Here is a 20,455-nt window from a genome sequence, read left to right on the forward strand (position 1 = left end):
CTTTTGACGAAGCTCTGGGACCTTTATCGTGTATTTCGCGAAAATTAGATAACCGATACATTTAAATGCAAATGTCCCCTTATGATTTACGAATACGGGCATATAAACGAAATGAATATGTGACACGATTAAGTAACATTGATACGATATAACGATACACACCGACATGCGCATGACTAAAATTTAATTGGATATCGCGTCAATATAATATATTTACCAACGCTTAGTTTTTTATATGCGCGGTACTCGTGTCCGATTGCAAAAGCATTCTCGCAATTTGAAAATATGCAAAATAGGAAAAAATGTTAAATACAGAAGTTGTAGGATTTTAAATGGATCTTTACATAACGATACTAGTATGACCTTGAATAGCATCATCAGGTTATGGAAATAGGTCATCTTGAATTTTTTAAATGAAAGCCCCTATTTTTTATTATATCATCTTTTTTTACCAATTTTTAATTTGAACAACTTTCCTGAAACTTGTTTGAAACATTTTTTTATTTGCCTAATATTTTTTGAGATATTTAAGGAAAACTTGATAATTTTTTCAATATTTGGTTTACGGTAATTAGCTTATCTCGCTGTTTGTCGGAAGAAAAAGTGATACTATTTTTTCTTCTGATAGATAATTATCGAGATATCATAAGCTTTTTATATCTTTTTTTTTTAGCTATTTGGTCTCAAGAATATATTGTAATAATAGTGCCCTAACTTTTGTTAACTTGATAATCTTTGTAAATTTCAAAATCATCATGTTAACAAAAGTTATGGCACTATTGTAGCAACATATGTATGTTTGACGCCAAGTATTGTAAAAAAGTTTAGTATTGTAAAACAGTTTAGTATTACTTTTTTCCGATAAATAGTTACCGAGTTATCGTAAGCCAAATATCGAAAATATCGAAAAAATTATTAAGTATTCCTTAAATGTTTCAAAAAATATTAGCTAAAAAATGTTTTAAACAAAAGTTGTTCAAATTAATCGGAAGAAAAAGATGATATAAAAAAGATAATAAAAAAAGATAATATAATAAGAAAAAGGAGTTTCCGTTTAAAAAATTCAAAGTAATCTTTCCGAAGCCTTGATGACGCCTATTCAAGGTCATATTAGTATTGCTATACGGTGTATCACTTAAAACCATATAACTTCTATATTTAATATTTCTTTCTATCTTGCATATTTTCAAAATTATTCACAGTGCCCGACCTTTTTTTCTCTGTATATTCAGGATATTTATAAATACAAAACATAATCGCCATGTGCAATCATAAGTTAGATCAAACTGAAGAAAAAATATTTTCTACTATTTCGCAAATAAGCATGTAAAATCTTGAGATATTAACGAAAGGAGAAAGGTTAATCAATACACATGATGAGGTAGAAGAAACTTATTGAAAGTGGCTTTGACTTGTTGATTAACGTTTAGCAATATTTGACGAATATCAAATGGTAACAAGAGATGCGTGGAATATCAAAACAGCGTGAAACCGGTCTGCATGCTTGCCCTTGATCGTTTCTGACATACATACTACGAGTGAAATATTAAAACATAGAAAACACCACATTTATAGAATCTTACTGACGAAAGAATTATCATCCGTGCGATGTGGTCTCCGAAATCACTTTGCATAAATTTGTCCAGAGTGTTATAAAAATCAGAGGTGGCAGTCGAGCGATTGTACATGCAAAGAAGTTAAAGAAAAAGATACATCATTCAGTTTAGATGTTTATTCAATATGTAATATTAAAACGAATTCAATCACGGAAATCTTCGAATCTTCTTTCCCGTCCTTTGCGCGCCTCTGTCCATCTCGACATTGCCGGAGTATTTAGTGAAAGACGCAAGGCGATGGTTGCTTCTCAGGCTTTTGTCACTGTTATTATGTCATTCATACGTCACATTCATTCATTTCACATAATTGCAAGCTCGATATGATGCCGGTTACACATTTCGTGCTTCGGACAACCGACGTCCCTCTACACGTTTACGCACTGACGTAAGCCTCGCGAATCCAATCACGGAAGTGGCTGATGGAAGTGAATCCAACATATGAGTTGTAATCGCAATGACCATCTCTCACCGGGCTCACGCTTACGACACCACGAAGGTACCAAACCCCATCCTTCTGGAAACACAGGCCGCCACCGCTGTCTCCTTCGCACACGCTCGACCCTGGCAATCAAGTCATTATTTTCATCACGTTTACATCTCATACATCTTTCTTTTCTAGGTTCTAACGAAGTTCCAACAACGAAGCGCAATGCACATACCATTGAAGTTAATATCTATTCGCTTGTTACTTCATTACCTCGTTATCCATTATCCATCAACTGATTCTTCATGCACATACGATAATGTCGTATCGTAGAATCGCTAATCTAGCGAAAGTTCAAGCGCGACCCGACAAACGAGTGAGTTCCGCGCAATTATTCACGCATATTGTTCAACTCACCGTTCAAGCGGCCGGCGCAGAACTTGTCGGACGTGAGGTACCCGCGGAAATCTACTGGTACTGCGGACAAACACTCAGAGTACGGCACGAACGGCATGTCAACTTCGAACAGAGTCTGGGTGGATTCGCCGTTGATGTTTCTGCCCCAGCCGACTACCTGAAATCATCATGTGTGAACCCACTATCGTTTTATCCTCTCGTTATATTTGATGCCCACCCTCTACTTCCCTCGCGCTGGATTTTCGCCGTGTTTTTGCCGCCCGCAAGAATTTCATAACCCGTCCGTTTGGATATAAATTTAGCGCTATCTCGTGCTATTTAGTGCTATCTCATGTGTATAAATGTGCAAATCTGCGACATGGGCGACGTGACACGATTAATTAATACATGGGCACAACGTAACGACGCGCATCCATGTACACATAGCCAAAGTTTCCTTCAAAACGTCGTGTCGTGACGATATCTTCCAGAACGATCAGCTTCCTGCATGTGCATAATCGCGTTCAGCTCGGAAACGCCCTCGCGTAATTAATCTTAAACTGCCTGAGGACGTCCAGTCGTTCGGCTTTCTCGCGATTGATACTCGCTGTAGTTACCTTGCCGGATTGTCCCATTCGTAACTGTTCCCACTCGTAAACGTTTTCCCAATCCATGCAGATCGGCTGCACCAGCGTGCTCAGCTCTAGAGGCGTCTTCAGCTTCACCAGAGCTATGTCCTCGGCGAAGTTGCCCCTCGCCCCCAAGAATCTGCTGCCCAATTTGACACTCTCCACCAGCGATTTTTGCGTGTACTGCTCGTTGACATCCCAAGCGCGGTAGTGTTTGCCGGCGGCCACAGCGTAATTCGAGGCGTCGTGAAGTTTGCCGAAAGCCTCGTCGTAGAAGCAGTGTGCCGCTGCGAATACGGAAATGATTTGAGAGAGAGAGAGAGAGAGAGAGAGAGAGAGAGAGAGAGAGAGAGAGAGAGAGAGAGAGAGAGAGAGAGAGAGAGAGAGAGAGAGAGAGAAAGAGAATGAGAGATGATAAGAACGAGCGATGAGGGCGGGGAAATAAGTTTGCTCATTCGTGCTAACTCACCTGAGACGACGAGGTTGTTGCTGACGAGGGAACCGCCGCATATCTGCTCGTGCTTCATGTTGGCATTCTTTCTATAGATACCGACGTGCCAGGGGAACACCCCAACTTTGGCCTCGAATCCATTTACAATGAGGGTGTTACCATGCGCGATGGATGTGCCGCATTCTGGTCGAGCGGAAAAACCATTGTTAGTGTCTTCGCGACATGACGACATCGGCGACGACTGCGCACGGAAAAGTCTCGAAAATACGACCGCGGGTATGCGTGTGATTATTCGGAGAGATGAGGAGACGAGTCGAGAGATGAGGGACGAAGGGCAACTATATGCCGTGAGAAAAAGCGCGGGCGGAAACGAGGTGGGGGGGGGGGAGGCGGGGCAGGGTGAAAGTTATTAATAAGCGGCGGTGCCGCACGCGTACACGGGAACCGTTCAATTTGTCGAGACTTTTCCGTTCGCGCCTCGTATCGGAAGCATGGGGGATGACAAATAACGTTCACCTGGTAGACAGCGAAAAACGGGACGATCCCATAAACCATCGTCGAGACACGTGATCTCCCTGTAAGCCGGATCGTTCGTTAAAGGTAATTTATAAGATGATTTACAGGACAGCTTGGCTCGGGTACCAGGCAGTACACGCTCGCTACAGGACACCTTTTCTCCTTGATAACTGCAGGAGATGTCTACGCTGGTGCTGCTCAGCGTCGGGCAGATCTCTGCAGAAATAAACATCGGACGAGGTGAGCGATAAATTTTACCATCCGACGTCCGAATAAGAAGAGCGTCGCTTCTATATAAAAACATTCATTTTAGCGATTGTGCGATAAAGTCCTCGTGTTAAATCAACTCAAAGTACAGAAAAAAATTGTTCGTCCGATCGCCTTCGAAACGGCTAGCGCTACGGTCAAGAAGAGACACTCACTGCGGCACGAGGGCAGTGCGTACCACTCGCTGTCGACACAAACGGAAATGTTGTTTCCCTTCAGCACGTAATTGTCCTTACAGCTGTAGGTGAGAATGCTATTTTTCGGGACCGTGTCACCGGGATGTTTTTGGCATTGCTCTTCGCATCCACCCAACTTATAACGTCCACCCAGAGGCTGCTCAGGTAAGACGCAGGATCCAGGTAAGGCGTTCTCTTCGTTATTTCTGTTGCTGCAATTCCACGAATGCGTGTGAGAAAATTATCGATTCGGGAGCTTAGTATTCAGTGGAAGTTGTAAGAACGAAGAAACCTGAAGAGAGAAGCACAAGGCCCGAGCGAGGATGGCTCACTAATGGATTTATGTGGAAATAAATTATCGGACACGCATGTGTTGCAGAGATACGTTTGTGCAAGCAGATCTTCGACTTACGTAATGCAAGATGCCTCGTCGCTGGAATCACGACAATCAATTTTGTCGTCGCATTTGACACTTAATGGCAGGCACTCGTTGCTCCCACAGCGAAACTGGTCGTTCCTGTTTTAATATGATAATGAAACGTTCTCATTATATGCATGCCACTTAATCTTCCCATCCTGCCCCTTCTCCTTCTTCCTACCCTCTTTCATCATCAATAAATGGGTTTCCCCGGTGTCACGTTACCAAATTTATAATTCGTTAACTATAGACGATCGAGCGTACCTGCATTGTCCGTTGACTTGTGGTCTCTCGTCTTGATTCGGCACGCGATTATCCGGGCCGCGAGGACCGTTATTATTATTGTTAGCAAAAGATTCATCGGTGAACTTTTCAGTACTTGTATCTGTGTAAGGTCCATTTTCGGCTGGCCGCTCGTTGTTTCCTTTGTTCCAGCCCGGAGGAAGGTTACCGTTTAACCCCGGAGGGCCTCCATTTGATAATCCGGGAGGAAGACCACCTGGTGGTCCTCTTCCATTTTTATTGTTACCCGGTTTACTGTGACTCTGTGACCCGGCAAAACTGATGCCCGCGCCCGCGCCCCATTTAGAACCGCCCAATGAAGTACCCAGATTCAAGGATGTCGCAATCCCCGATGCCGAATTCACGGCTTCCACCAGTTGACCAGGTGCCTTGTATAGGGAATCGTACCATGCATTATCTTGTACAGACGCTGAAAATGTAAATCTTTGCATGAATGCTATCGACTGGTCTTCACAAGATATTCTATCAAATACACGAGTAAGGGGTTATAACGTCGTTCATCTAACGAAAAGATTTCGCTAACGTCGAAGTAGAAGTCGAGTGGAAAACGAAATATTTAAGTAGAGTCTAAAAGATTGGAAAAAGCAGAGTTTAATCTACGTTCTAATTACATTCTGTCCGAGTTTTGTTTATAGATAGAAGAAGATATACGTGCGGAGGAAGAAAAAAATTTTACAAAAATCCCAGTCCGGGGATTCCCAAGTCGACTGGCCGATCGATGAGATTCCTCGTGACTGATTCCGCTTATCGAGCAATAAGAATTCGATAATCATTCGAAAAAACTCGTAGCCCCGTTCGTAAACCCGTCAGCTTGGATATTAACGTGCGACGTCGCGGAATATTTCGTTCGACATTTTTTACGTGGCCACATAGAAATTACTATCTCCATGTTTATTTTGAGCGCAAATAAATGAGGAAACTGTCGAGACTTTAACGTGAGCGACATTAACCTTTAAACTGATATATCTCACAGATAATTATTGAAACTTTATTTATCAATAACTTTCTCGATATCCGCAAAAGGCACTCCTAAACTTAGAGTACCTTCATATGTGATATTCATCAATGTTATAGTGGTCTCATTGCCGTTAACTGAAAACGTATAATACAAGATGGATAAAAAATTGTAGCGGTCTCATAGACCGGGTTCGCGTTAATTTTTTCGCAGTAAATAATTAATGTCAATAGATAAGCCGCAGAGACATGATCAACGGATGTTCTCAAGAAAAGAGAAATATACATACTGTGCAATGATAAATTAAAACGTAAAACGTAAAATATAAATACGCAAAATGCGAGGCGTCACTTTGTCTACAGTTCCTAAAAAAATATAGTTTTATAATATAAAACTATATAATAAATAACACTTTATATTTTTATTTTTGTTAGTTTAATCAATTTGATTTGAGCTAATTAATTATCGAAATGAAATATTTTATTTCAGTTTTAGATTCACGCAACTTAATGCTAAATCATGTTTGCCATCCCCTTATAAAAATATTTCACCGTTTTTATCCTTATATTGCCCGTTTTTGGCCCGTTTTTGGCCCGTTTTTTTACCCGTTTCTTCATTGTGATGTCCGTTTCTTGCACTCTCAAGCCCGCGTAGCGTATAGAGCGAAAAATTACGAGTATACGCGAATATGCACGAGTATGCGTAAGTATTTTTAAGCAGATTGCCCGTCTTTAACACTCTTTTTTCAGCTGATGAGTGCTGCACGTTAATACGTACCTCTTTTACTCAAGACATTGAAATAAATTGAGTAAAAATATACATATTAACGTGCTGTTACTCGCAGCTGTAAAAAGAGTGTTAAAGACGGGCAGTCTGCTTAAAAATACACTTTATATTTACGTTTTTATTACACAAATATACTCGTTTTTACTATTCGACAATCCGTTTTCACCATTCACTGTTTAAATAAAACTGCCCCTTTCCGATCTAAAAACGGTGTCATACTCGCTGAGATGAATGCACACTTTTTACAACTCAAATTTACAATCAAAATCGATTTTTGAGAGCTGAAAACGGTGAAATAATTTTGTAAGGGGTCATTCAAATATATTTTATTTCTTTTGTATTAGAGATTTTTTACTAACACTCACATTGAAACATCTCTGCATGAAATATGTTTGTCATTATTTAAATATATTTTAATTTTTTGTATATGAAATTTTTTACTAATTTTCACATTAGAACATTAGAAATCATTTTCCGTCCGCAAACATTCAGGATAAATGAAAACATACATTTTTCATCATAAAAAATTTCAAAAATTAGTGGAAACATGATAGCGGTCTGCGAGACCAACATTACCATCAGTGTGATTTTTGCAAACGTATCAGTTTAAAGGTTAACTCGACATATCGGGATGTCAGGATCCTGACATCCACAGGTCATATATAATTGCCGAAAACATATTTCGAGGCACCATCGATATCACTGCCCGACCGACGACACGACACGGTCGGTCGCTCGCGGCGCGGAAACGCGTCAGATCGCGACGTGAAATTCACGATTAAAACGTATGAACGCACGAAGTTGCGAACTTTTGCAGTCCGACGGTCACTCATCGGCACAGAGCTCGGCGGAGCGCGACCGTTTCGTCAGGAACAACAGCAGCAGCAGCAGCGTGGAATGAAGATCGTTATGTAAGCTACTCACGCGATGGCAATAAAGCCAGCAACGACAGAGATATCGACAATACAGCACGCGCGTTCATAACTGCAGACGTTTCTACATGACGACCGTCGCTCTCCCAGCCAACGAGAAACTGACCGCGGCTTCCGCGGCGAGGCCCAATCGACACCTTTGTGTGGAAGGTCATGCGGAATATCCCACGATGAACCACCACGGATTATTTCACTAACGGCGACGAGGATTCGTATTGGCGCCGGAAAAAGCACTCGGGGGAATAACATTATCGGCTTAATAGCTGCCGCGCTTCTCTCTTTTCGTAGAGAGATCCGCATGGAATAATATTGAAATACGAGGAAGCATGTCGCGATGTCGCAGGTGTCTGCGATTAAAAAATATTCCGTCATCGCCGGATCGCGATTTCGCGGATGAAACTTCGACATTTTAGCAGTTGGTGCTGGCTCGATGGAAGCGAGTTTTCGTACTTTCAACAATCTTACGTCGACGTTCCCGGGATAGCCGATATCTCGCTGCTCAGTGCACTTGAATTTCCGTCAGGGCCCGTATTCTTGAAAAATGTCGTATATTTCACGAATATCACTAGATATTACGATTCCCAACCAATTAAATTTCCCCATTGATGAAATATCGCATACAATATTTTTCATATATTTTCGAGAATAGCTCGTCAGAGCTATTCGGCGGCATAACGGCGACAAGCATGCGCTCGTTATGCCGCCAAAAGTTAGCAACTTTCCGCGTGTCGTATAACCAAGCGATAAGAGCAAGTCGATAAATTCGGGTAACTGAGGCAATAATCACGAAAATGAACGTTTTACTTCAGAAACACGGGGCTAAACACACAGTCAAAATCCCGGAAGGATTGCGCGAACTATGTTCCGACATCGCACGCGAGGTTCATTCTATGAAATTGTTTTTTGGCTTTTCTTTTAACGCCGTCAAGTCAAAGGATGATTAAATGATTATCTAACCCCAAAAGGTTCTACGCTCGCAGCCAAGGAATATTTATTGCTTCATCGCCGATTATGTGGAGGCACTGTTGATCACGCGGGAGAATGCGAAAGGTACCGCGTCGTTTGTGGCGATTTTGTCATGCCTCAATGTTGTTATTCCAAGAATTGGACAGACATATGCTGATTAGAACATTATGTAATTACAATAATATCTACACGTACGAGAGAGAGAGAGAGAGAGAGAGAGAGAGAGAGAGAGAGAGAGAGAGAGAGAGAGAGAGAGAGAGAGAGAGAGAGAGGGAGAGAGAGGTTCACACGCGCACGCACATCTATTCGTCACACGTATACGCGTCTTATAAATTATCATGCAAATCCGCAGATTGTAGAAAATAACCGCGCGCGTATATCGTTCGCGACGTCGCGAGATAACATGCGCAATAATCGTAAACGACTAAATCCGCGCGCATCATACATCATCCATCCCGTATAATCGCCTGTAATTGTCTTGCAGTCGCGGTGAAAGTCGTAAACAATATTCTACTGAACAGCCAGGCCATCGTGGCTATTCTTTATCGCAGCGGCTTAAGTTTGGAGCAGATCGCCCGCGCCGCGCCTAAGATTCAGGTATAAGGCTGCGATTTTCGCGTCTGGCAAAATAATAATATTAATTTCCGGGAGTATCTTTTTATTCACCCTATAGAGAGCGTTCGGCGCATATTTAGACGCGGTAGACACGCAAGCGGTCCAGGTATGCGATGGTAATTACCCGCTAAATTACACATAGAATAGCAATCTCGCAGCGCGATGGACGAACTGCAAATCCCTCCCTTTCGGCCGCAGACGCAGCTTGCGCTTGCGAGGACGAGTCCAAGGTGTCTCTGCAAAGTATCCTGCGAGCCACTGGGGTCCCGCTTGAACAGGCGGAGCATGCCGCCACGATAATACAGGTGCGACAGGTCTCTCTAGCCGATCTTTAGCGGCTCTTTAAGCCGTTCTCATTGTCGACCAGGCCGCTTTCCGCGGACACTACGAGAGGATGTTGCTGAACGAGTCCCAGGGTGTGATTCAGTGGCAACGAGCGGCAAAGAGGACCCTCGAGATCCTCAGGAAAGCCGGAGCTTCGCAGGCGGAGGCTTCAAACGCAGCCATTTTGATACAGGCGTGATATCGTTCATACGTTTATTAACATACTATATTAATGGTCATTGTGTATTATTCATCACGATTCCCTTATAGGCCACTTACCGCGGGTACTACACGAGGAGAAATTTAAAGATAAAAACGAGTAAGATCGCCATCGAAGTTTGTTCTCGTGTTTTTGTGTATGTCCGATCAGAAAGAATTATATATGATTATTTAAACTCATATACAGGGTGTCCGGGATCTTTTGGAAACAAAAAATTATGAAGATTAATCAAGATCAAACTGAGAAGAAAAGTCAAGTACCATTTTGCAAAAATCATAATAGTTATTAAGTTATTAACGATTGAAAATGACCACATCTAGAAGCTCTTTTAATTGATAACTTGAAAATTTGCGCACTTATTTGCGAAATGGTAAAGAACATTTGTGTTCGGAATAACGTAGTCTACAATTATATGATGGCTATCTATAATTATATGATGGCCTAGCGACAGGTTCAAAATTTGGAGTTCAAAATTCAATATATTCACATCTGTAGCTACTTTTATTCATTTGATAATTTTGAAATTTCCAAAGATCGATAAGTTAACAAAAGTTAGAGCACTATCGTAACAATATATTCTTGAAACTAAATAGAGTAAAAAAGTCTTTTTTCTTTCGAAAAGTAGCTTTCTTTCGACATAGTTAACGAGATATAGTAAGTTAAATTTTGAAAAAGTTACAAAGTTTTCTTTAAATATCTTAAAAAATATTAAGCGAATAAAATTGTTTCAGACAAAAGTTATTCAAATTAATTGGTAGAAAAAGATGATATAATAAAAAATTAGGATTTCCGTTTAAGAAAAGTAATGAGAAAAAATGAGATCAGTGAATATCTCAAAAGTGGCGTCATCTATAAAATAATATAGTTGTTTTCTATTTTTTATATCCCCTTTAAAACCATACTTTTGTCTAAAACGTTTCTTAGTATCTTTCATATTTTTCGAGATTTTTGTCTGACTCTAAAATGGGACATCCTGTATATGTGTGTCTATATATATGTTGTATGAAATTATATATTTCTACAATGAAGAAAACATTGTTAAATATGAAAGAAAAAGAAGATTGTTCCATTCGAATAAACATTTACGTCACGGACTGTCATAAACATTGCAAAAGCAGTTGCTTTAATTGTATTTATAAATTTTTTTCAATGTGAGCATATATAATTATATGTATATGCATACGTGACTATATGGAAACAAAATTCATATATAATCATATATAAATTTATATTTCGCCGAGTATGGGGGAAGAAGATTACTCTCTTGCCTATTCGTAGTGACAACAAAGCCTCAAGAAGAGGAAGAAGTCAAGTTAGACACGATAGAGCCCACCGAGACCATTCAATCCGTCGCCTGGTTAGACGTGATGTACGAGGAATCAGGATTGACGTTGATGAGAGCCAACGAAGCCGCTCTCGTCATACAAGTAAATAAGTTACTCGTTTCATCGCAATGGCACATCACGCTCATATTCATGAATATCCCGCAGAGAGCTTACAAACGATATCGCGCGAGGAAAAACACGTATAACGTGTCGCGGCTGGAATCGACGAAGCCGATGGTGGTGGAAGCCATTCTCAAAAGTCTGCACCACAGAGTTCTCGACAGAGTCGTATCTCGCGTGAACATCCCCGCGGAATTTGGTAGTCGAGAGGACTTGGCAGAAGCCGGCGAAGAACTTCAACGCGCTTTCAGAAATCGATTGACACGCGCTTGCATAACGGAGGAAGACGGTGACTTCTTTGTCGAGCTTACAGGATAATATTCTCGTTCTAGAAAACGATATTCAGTCACGGAATAGCGGCTGGAATTGCATTTTTAGCTCCGTCGGGGTCGTTGTATCCGTCAGATATACGCTAAGATAACACGCACATGGGAGGGAGAAATTTTTGTTTCCTGTTTCGACGTAGTTAACTAGATTATGCTTCTGCACGGTGCTTGCTTCCCGTAATGAGCAGGATTCATTTCTAGATATCTCAAAGTAAAAAGTTGGTTTAATCAGTTGATAGTTGAATTAGAATATGATAGCATCTGAGAGACAGAGTAGTGAAATTAAAAAATTTTCAGCTCGAAGGTATGAAAAATATGATAATGAAATGACAATTTTATTTAGTAATATAATCACCTTTCATTTCAACACATATTTTATAACGATGAATTAATTTGTTTACGTCAGTGAAAAATGTGTTTCGTACCTTTATCTTTTAGCATAGTTTGATACCACGGAGATTCTTTCAACACCGATAACTACGCAAATCGAATTTGAAAATAAAAAGCAGTCACTAGGGATTAAATCGAGGCTGTAGAGGATGGGTGATTTTTCATTTTCAAAATTGAAATCCTATTTACATCCGAAACTAAATTTATCAGCGATGAAAAATCTTCCGCAACGTTGAACCATTTTAAAGACAAACTTCCAGAATACTTTTTTTAATTTTTATTTAGCAGTAGAGTAGAAAAATTAATTCACCCTTCTAAAAATATGCTGAGATAACAGACGATTATGTTACAAAATGAAAATGGTCGGCTCATTTTACCATCTGTTTTATATCTTCGAGCCGGAAAATTTTGGATTTTGCGACTATTGACGTAATTTCCCTAATGTGATCGACAGAGGGTTGAACATGCCACGACTGTTAATCCATACTATTAATCCGATTGCATTATGCGACCGGATGTGTAAACAGGATACGAAAAGGAGGAAGTCACGCAGCCGGAAAGACTTGACGAATCGTCTTACAAACTGGTGGACGACATCACGACAGTCAGAGATCAGGAAGAAGGTCACGAGATCGAAGTGATGGCGGAACGTGACAGAGAAGCAGATGCGGATCTGGCGTGAGGGGTAACCGAAGAGCCTGGTGAAAGTGGCGCGCGCGGACGCAGCGGTAGAATCCTTCTCTGAGTGCACTGGATGAGCCAATTAACATGGAGACTACGGCGGAACGAGCAAAGGAGCAGGAGACGACAACAAGCGGCCGGTGCACAAAGAGAATGAGAGAGAGAGAGAGAGAGAGAGAGAGAGAGAGAGAGAGAGAGAGAAAGAGAGAGAGTAGCCGGGGCAAAAAGCGCCGCTTCCGGAGGCCGCTGAATGCCGGAGATACCGCGGCACTTTAATGCACATGCTTACGTTCGATAATTCCGTTAACGTGATGCGCTTTCGCAGCGCGAGCTTAAAATTCTCTCGGACGAAACGGTCCCGTCGCACGCGTGCGACCGTAACGAGCTTAACTGTTTCGCCTATGTAACGTTAATTTCATTCGACCGATGCGGGCTAAACCGTTCCCGGCCGAGTCGTCGAAATTTGATTTGCATAATTTTTATTCTCGACAGTTAGTGCTTTAATACCCTGTTACATTATTTCGCATTAGTACGCCCCGGGCGGGCACTGTCCCATGAAAAAAAATTTTCAGCGCTTGATATTGCGCCGGCGCGGCGTCTCGCCGCTGCATCGTATAAAAAGCATTAACCAAATCGAGGTAAATTCTAATTGATTTTTAATTCCCGTCTTTCCCTCTCCCCTTCGTCCCTCCTTCCTGCCGTTCAGCGGCGCGCTGACGTGGCGCACCGCGTGAACGTTTAATGCTAAAAATAACTAAAAAAGAGAAAATCGTAAAAAATCCATAAAGAGACGTTCATGAGACGGCCTCGAAGTCAGAAGGTGCGTTTACAAGGCGCCCGCATTGAGCAACATCGAATGGTGCTAGCCAGGTCGCCCGAAGGGGCTTTCGGTCGCTCGTATTTAATTTCTGACGGCACGTATCCGCCTCCGCGATTATACGCACTTGCGATCACGGTCCCGCAGCTCTCGCAATGTGCTCGGCAAACGTGTTTCACGCTCGCGTCCCCACGTAGGGCTGCGCTCATGAAACTCTCAGTTAGCTCCGGCTGATCGATGATTTTCGAAGTCAACGATTTGTTACACGCGTCCTCGCCCGTCCTGTCTGCCTCGTCCTCGCAGCCTCCACCGCGGTACCTCCTGCCGGCTTTATATTTTTCAGCGAGGATGCACATGGAGTCCTTGTGATTGATAACGGCCACGTTGTCGTCATCCTCCTCCTCGTCGTCCTCGTTCGCCCCATCCTCATCCCTCTCTTCCTCGTTCTTGGACCGGTTCTCGCGCTCTTCGTCCTTGTACTCGCGATCGGCGGACATTGTACCGAAGTCCTTGGAGCAGGAGCGTAGCGCGTACAATCGACTCTCGCCATCGCGCCAGCTTTTGTGCTTTTGAGCCAGCCCGTCGTAGATACGACCGCGCGTCTCGCATCTACAATACGAATGGCGCGAAGGACGTGAATCAAACAGAACAATCATAACCACGGCGTTGCAATTTTTGCCTTCTCCTTCTCTTCGGCAACACGCGACCTTTTTGTCGTGTGTATTTTTCTTCTTTAAACAACGATATTTCGTAAAATAATATTTCGAGGATACATGAGACGCGACGCCGTGTTAATTAATTTCTTAGGCTGCGCTCCAATTTCTCCCGCCACTAACTGAAACTCTATATACTTTATGTTGCTATACAAAATTGAAAAAAGGGTTTAATTTATACGGTAGGTAGTACTGTTACAGTGAATAAAAAGTGCTTAGTAAATGTAGGTCGAAAGTTCAACCCTTTAACAGTTATAAATGTTTTACGGTTTTGGACTTTTAAATAGTACTCGTTATGTACTATTTATTAATCAGTTCATCTGTATCTTTGATTCTCCGGTGTAATTCTTACATTATATTATTTATCAGTGAAAAATATAATGGAGTCTAAAAATGGCTAGCTATATAATGCTATCGGTGGTTATACAATATTGGTGATTATACAATAGGGTTAAAAATGAATTTTTAACATATCTCCAAGAAAAGTAATCTAATGGGCCCAAATCGAGAAACCGAGGAAGCCATATAATCGATTAAACTTTCAACGAATTTATTTATCGTATAGAAATGCAACCAATTCAAGGAAGATTAGAAATTTTTGAAGAAGAACACACCAAAAGTACAAACATCTTCTGTAAACATCAACGTATTAATATGGTAAGATATTCGTTCGTTAAATTTGTCACCAAAGTCGAAAGACATGATTGTAACTCTGAAAGAGGCGATTTCCTGATTCATATTTACTGAACACTTTTTACTCGGAATAATGATTACTCTTTCCCCTGCAAACCCTTTTCTGAAACACCCTATAAATTACGCGTGCTACATATTTGCGTGTGTTACAGATTTTTAGTATTGGCAACGAATATATTCGTTATATAATATATCAATATATAATATATTGCCTGATATATAATATATCAGAGCTCACAAAGGGGGATACATAGGAAACTCGGAAATTCAAAAATTTCTGAAGTGGAAGTAAAATATTGGGTTGGCAACTAAGTGATTGCGGATTTTAAATAAGAATGAAAATTCAAAATTTTTAATTTGCTTTTTTAAATTTTTTTCAATGCATATATGCGATACATTGAGCTTCTCTGCAATATCACGTGTTGTGCTACGACGATCTGAATCGATAATGGCCTTGATATGGGTCTCATCGACTTCAACTGGACGGCCAGATCGTTGAGCATTTTTCAATGAAAAATCACCAGAACGAAATCTGGCAAACCAATTTTGACACTGTCTTTCTTTCAAGGCTTCATTCCCATATACGGCACATAACTTCTTGTGTGCTTGCGATGCGTTCTTGCCTTTTCGGAAATAATACAATAAAATATGTCTGAAGTGCACGTCTTGCTCTTCCATTTTTAAATTGAGATAAAAACAAAACTAAAGAACTAATCGATATAATTTTTGTACTAAATGAAAGGTAGAAGTCTAAACAATAAGAAAAAAATATAGGTTAGGTACTTTGAACACGTTAACGAAACAAAAGAAAGTGTAAAATCCATCTGTCGACAAAATCCGCAATCGCTTAGTTTCCAACCCAATATTTTATCCGTAATGCAAAACTATTTTTTGCTCGTTCAGAATTCCAGTCTGAGGAAGTGAAACCACCCTTCGAAAAAAAAAACATTTTTATTTTCAACGTATATCTTTTAAAATACGAGACATTTGTATGCAAAAATAGTTTATATGAAAGTTGTAGTGTATTTCATATTTCTTACAACTATATATTCAGATTTTACAAAATTGAAAATTTTTGAAATCCCCTTCTCCTTTCCTATTACTTTCAAAAATTTTTAAATTGTTCTTAAAGCAAAAATAAAGTGCATCATATATCAAATTCATCCATATATAATAATAGAAATTGAAAGCAATTACAGTTTTTAGAGATAGAGATAATTACGTAGAACTATAAATGCCGCGCTGTAGGTAGGTGCTTTTGAATTGCGCTATACTCGATAACTGCGTCTTATTATCGAGTTGGTATTTTCCTATATACTGTAAGATGATAAGAACTTAATCCTAATAACATTGCAATATCCTAATAACACTGCATAAGATATGAACAAGATTAATTTGCTTATATAAAAATAATAACATGTGTATGCTTCATTTTCTTCACTTTTTTACGTTACATTCGAATAGCTTTCGAAACAAAGTGGTGTACTCTGTCGATTTTATCAGTACGCTTATCTATTTGTAAACCACGTATATTTAAGTAAATTTTGGAAGCTGGGCGACGAGAAATAATTATGTGGCAATAATTGCATCTTCAACATATTATTTTTAGTTTGGAGATCAATTGCAAGATTTAACACCATGACAGTGTCAAAAATATATTTAATAAAATTTGTATATAATCTGAAGCTATATACATCTAATGATTTTATCTATATCTCTTTCTTCCAATGCGATACGAAAATCTAATCGTCAGCCTTTAGTTATTGACGCACAACGTTTAATATTGATCAATTTGTGCAACTGTATAATGATGTATGATGACAGGCCTGCTCACGGTTTGCGCTATCTTCGCGATTTCAGAGACGGCAATTCTTTTTACTTTATTCTTTTTTTTGTATCTAGTCTCTTCACAATTAAAAAGGATTTTACGTTTTTTAGCATTCGAGGAAGATTAAAAATTTTTGGAGGAGGACACACCAAGTAGACATCTTCTGTAAACATTAAAGTATTAATATGGTAAGATATTCGTTCGTTAAATTCGTGTTACCAAAGACGAAAGACACGATTGTAACTCTGGAAGGGGCGATTTCCTGATTATATTTACTAAACACTTTTTACTCGGTATAATGAATACTCTCTCCCCTGCAAACCCTTTTCTAAAACACCCTGTAAATTTTACGTATGCTATATATTCGTGTGTGTTACAGATTTTTAGTATTGGCAATCTAGTCTCTTCACGATTAAAAAGGATTTTGCGTTTTTTAGCATTCATACGCTATTTCATACCTATCCTTAAACATTAATTTGCCGTTCCATCGCTGTTTCAAAAGCTATAGCAGAACGTATGAATTATCTAGTAATGTGTGATTATCGGTGTTTACAAAGCATACTACATGTAATACAGATAAGTAAATAATATTGAAGTAATATTTTTTTAAAAGTACCATTTGAATCCTATTAAGACCATTATCTCATGTAAAAGGTAAGCTTTTGTCAGCATACATAGAATAATATGTCCTTATCCGCAGCATCCTTATTCCCTGACACACATATGTTACTATTTTTACATAAGCAAATTAATAAGAGAGAGCGTGGCATAATAGACAGCGCACTAGTTTATAATGCCGAAGATCACTTAGGGTCAATAATTTCCCGGCAGAACCCAAATATTGTATACGATCGCTCTCTTCTCGGAAGGCAATGGCAAACCACCGAGAGTATCTCTGCCTAGTAAAATCTCTCTAATCTCTAATACTGCCATTTGGAATCGTCGTTAAACTGTAGGTCCCGTATACAATATGGATAATTTAAATGCGCAACGCATATATATTGAAAGAAAAATCGCCAACGTCCGAGATCGGATATGGCACATCAAGAAGAAGAAATTAATCTCTGCTCTCGTTCATATCTTGTGTAATACATTGCAATGTCATTAGGATTAAATTCTTTTGCAGTATAGAAAAACATCAACTCGATAGTAAGACGCAGTTATTGAGTACAGCGCAATTCAAAAGCGCCTACGCACCTATAGCATCTTCAGCGCAGCGCCTATAGCTCTATGTAATTGTCTCTATCTCTAAAAAATATAATCGCTTGCAATTTCTATTGTTATATATAGATTAATTTAATATATGCTCTTTATTTTTGTTCTAAGAACAACTTAAAAATTTGTGAAAGTAATTGTGAGGGAGGAGGGGGATTCAGAAATTTTTCAATTTTGCACAATCTGAATGCACAATTACAAAGAATATGAAATACACTACAACTTTCACATAAACCATTTCTGCATATGCCTCGTATTTTGAAAGATGTATGCTAAAAATGAAAATGGTTTTTTTTCAAAGAGTGGTCTCTCATCCCCTCAGACTGAAATTCCGCACGAGCAAAAAAGAGTTTTGCATTACGGATAAGCTACTTTACTTCCACACAAAGTTTCAGAATTTTTTGAACTCGCGACTTCCTTATGTTCCCTCGTCAAAGTCATAAGAAAATACCTCATCAATCCTTCCGCGTTCGCGGACGAGTCGCGCCGACTCAGCCGACAACAGCAATGGAAGCAGTCGCGACGGTGATGACGGCAGCCGTCGTCGCAGTAATGCTCGCACGACGAGCCCGACAGATCCGGCGTGGGCTCCTCGCGCGGATGAGACTCCTCGCATCGACATCGGCAGGACGAGTCCGCGGTCCTCCGACGAGGCGTCAAGGCATTCAGTTTCGTCCATGCGTCCTCGGCACTCGAACTGTGAGTCCGAAGCCCGTCGCTGGTAACAACGTTCTCCGCGACGCCGTCGTCGAGACCGACGGACGTGCCGTGACAGCTCAATGACGCAAAGTCCTTGCCCTTGTCGGCGGAGGACTCGCCGGACGCGATCCTGCCGTTCTCTCGGAAGGATGCATCGCGCGTTAGACCGCCAGTAGCCAAGCTCGAGCACGGCCTCGACGAGCAGCGCGCTTTACGGTGATGGTAGAACGTTGAACCGCGCGCGCACCGCGAGATCCATTCCATCGTTTTAGCAGCCTCCTCTTCGGCCCTCGTTGCCCTTGGTGCCATGTCGCACCTGCGTTCGTGAACAGCGATCAGTTTAGCGGAGATGCTGGCTCGCAGCATCGTAGTCTCGCGCTTTCTCGTTCCGCTGGCACTCTCAGAGATGAGAGTGCATTGGGCTACATTTCTGCGTTTTTTCTTTTTCTGTCTCTTCTCTTTTTTATTTTCTTTTTTTTTTTGTAGAACCACATCGAGAGAGCCTTTGAAGTGGTGCGCGCGAAAGTAACAATGCTGCGACCGACCGCGCGCGAGCCGTGTGTTGCTGCCTTCTCGGAGTACATTTTGAAATTCAACTCCGCATAGTGCATATCGCTAGCATGTTTCGCCAGCAACAAGTACAACCGCCGTCGGTTTCGCCCGTTGTCGGGCTAGCCGGAAAAAACCGACGCGTGGGCGATGCAGTAAATAAACAAATAAACAGCGCGAGCAACCGGGCTGGCCGGGGCCTCTCTCGAAGACGGACCTGTCATGCTCGGCGGCTTTCGCAGATACATTTTTATCTGCGGCCGACGTCGCTGGCACCTCCTCGCGCTCTCTGCTCGGCACGGTATCGATTCCGTCTCCGCCGCTGCACTCGTCCCGCAGCGCTGGGATGTCCTCGCCGCTTCTTCCGTTCCGGCAGCAAGCGCAACTGACGATCAGGTTCTCGCCGGCGTAAGGGTGCTCGTAATCGCAGAGTCCTCGCACACCCGCCGGACAAACGTAATCGGATCTTGACCCGCACGCGCGCCTCATCAGCGAGGAGCTCGATCTCGCTTGATTAATGAGTCCTTCGCGGCTCGTCGCGATTTCCGCCTGGAAAGACGCGTCCGTCTCTGAAGCACACTGATAGATCGCCCTCGAGATCGCTCGACGGATCCCGGACGTTGCGGGATGCGAAATCGCACGAGAGAAATCTGCTCTAGGAGGACTCAGGAGAAAGTGATTATGAGAAGGAGCTTCAGACTGATCCGGCGGACTCGAGTCACGCGCTTCCCATTTTGCTTCCTCCTTTTCGTCATATGCGTGATCGCGACCTTACTTAGAACAAGAAGGAAGATATACGGATGAGGGACAGATAACCTCTGCACTGCCAGATGCACACTCGGCCGCGTTCTCAAGGCCGAAGTCCTTCGGGAATTTGCGACGGGCGCGTCGAAACGCGATCGCCGCCGCGACGAGCTGATGAGACGACGACGGACAAAGCGACATCATTGAAGAGCGATTGTGCTCGCTGCGAGCATCCCTCTGATGTGGTAACCGCTTCGGGAGATAACCCTGATTACGATAATCGATTCCGGAAATTCGAATAGTCATGATATGCCTGCCGTCGTCTGTTCGATCGAGCGCGAGATTTCCCGCGTGGGGAAGA

The 20,455-nt window shown here is 41.5% G+C and overlaps 3 protein-coding genes across 3 annotated transcripts; 1 reads left to right on the forward strand and 2 right to left on the reverse strand.

Moving 5' to 3' along the window:
• Positions 1–1,717: 1,717 nt before the first annotated feature.
• Positions 1,718–8,040, reverse strand: LOC105181408 (modular serine protease). Its single transcript, XM_011138150.2, has 9 exons — positions 7,862–8,040; positions 5,158–5,605; positions 4,888–4,992; positions 4,455–4,687; positions 4,033–4,248; positions 3,535–3,699; positions 3,054–3,352; positions 2,458–2,614; positions 1,718–2,177 (listed from the first exon to the last, which is right to left on the reverse strand). Exons 1-9 carry the CDS (start codon positions 8,022–8,024, stop codon positions 1,990–1,992), a joined length of 1,974 nt encoding a protein of 657 aa, XP_011136452.2. The 5' UTR covers positions 8,025–8,040; the 3' UTR covers positions 1,718–1,989.
• Positions 8,041–8,630: 590 nt separating this feature from the next.
• On the forward strand, positions 8,631–11,757 carry LOC105181412 (abnormal spindle-like microcephaly-associated protein homolog). Its single transcript, XM_025297968.1, has 9 exons — positions 8,631–8,750; positions 8,835–8,919; positions 9,320–9,432; positions 9,509–9,566; positions 9,649–9,755; positions 9,818–9,967; positions 10,045–10,110; positions 11,236–11,421; positions 11,485–11,757. The coding sequence occupies exons 1-9, from the start codon at positions 8,661–8,663 to the stop codon at positions 11,755–11,757; spliced, it is 1,128 nt and encodes a 375-aa protein (XP_025153753.1). The 5' UTR covers positions 8,631–8,660.
• Positions 11,758–13,649: 1,892 nt separating this feature from the next.
• LOC105181413 (uncharacterized) lies at positions 13,650–20,295 on the reverse strand. The gene is made up of 4 exons (XM_025297969.1): positions 20,175–20,295; positions 19,568–19,919; positions 18,554–19,117; positions 13,650–14,262 (listed from the first exon to the last, which is right to left on the reverse strand). Exons 1-4 carry the CDS (start codon positions 20,293–20,295, stop codon positions 13,650–13,652), a joined length of 1,650 nt encoding a protein of 549 aa, XP_025153754.1.
• Positions 20,296–20,455: the final 160 nt, after the last annotated feature.

The sequence above is a fragment of the Harpegnathos saltator genome, unplaced genomic scaffold, assembly GCF_003227715.2.
Source record: "Harpegnathos saltator strain DR-91 unplaced genomic scaffold, Hsal_v8.6 scaffold2, whole genome shotgun sequence".
NCBI classification, from domain to species: domain Eukaryota; kingdom Metazoa; phylum Arthropoda; class Insecta; order Hymenoptera; family Formicidae; genus Harpegnathos; species Harpegnathos saltator.

Excerpts from the sequence above, each read along its gene's own strand:
- LOC105181408 (XM_011138150.2), bottom strand. The coding sequence starts at position 8,024 with ATGACCTTCCACACAAAGGTGTCGATTGGGCCTCGCCGCGGAAGCCGC. Across the intron at positions 4,688-4,887 it reads GACGAGGCATCTTGCATTAC|CAACAGAAATAACGAAGAGA; the intron begins GTAAGTCGAAGA and ends GTGGAATTGCAG. Across the intron at positions 2,615-3,053 it reads GAATGGGACAATCCGGCAAG|GTAGTCGGCTGGGGCAGAAA; the intron begins GTAACTACAGCG and ends TGATGATTTCAG.
- LOC105181412 (XM_025297968.1), top strand. The coding sequence starts at position 8,661 with ATGAACGTTTTACTTCAGAAACACGGGGCTAAACACACAGTCAAAATC. Across the intron at positions 9,433-9,508 it reads GCGCCGCGCCTAAGATTCAG|AGAGCGTTCGGCGCATATTT; the intron begins GTATAAGGCTGC and ends TTCACCCTATAG. Across the intron at positions 9,968-10,044 it reads ACGCAGCCATTTTGATACAG|GCCACTTACCGCGGGTACTA; the intron begins GCGTGATATCGT and ends ATTCCCTTATAG.
- LOC105181413 (XM_025297969.1), bottom strand. The coding sequence starts at position 20,295 with ATGTCGCTTTGTCCGTCGTCGTCTCATCAGCTCGTCGCGGCGGCGATC. Across the intron at positions 19,118-19,567 it reads AAAGCCGCCGAGCATGACAG|GTGCGACATGGCACCAAGGG; the intron begins GTCCGTCTTCGA and ends TCACGAACGCAG. Across the intron at positions 14,263-18,553 it reads AACGCGGAAGGATTGATGAG|ATGCGAGACGCGCGGTCGTA; the intron begins GTATTTTCTTAT and ends TTCGTATTGTAG.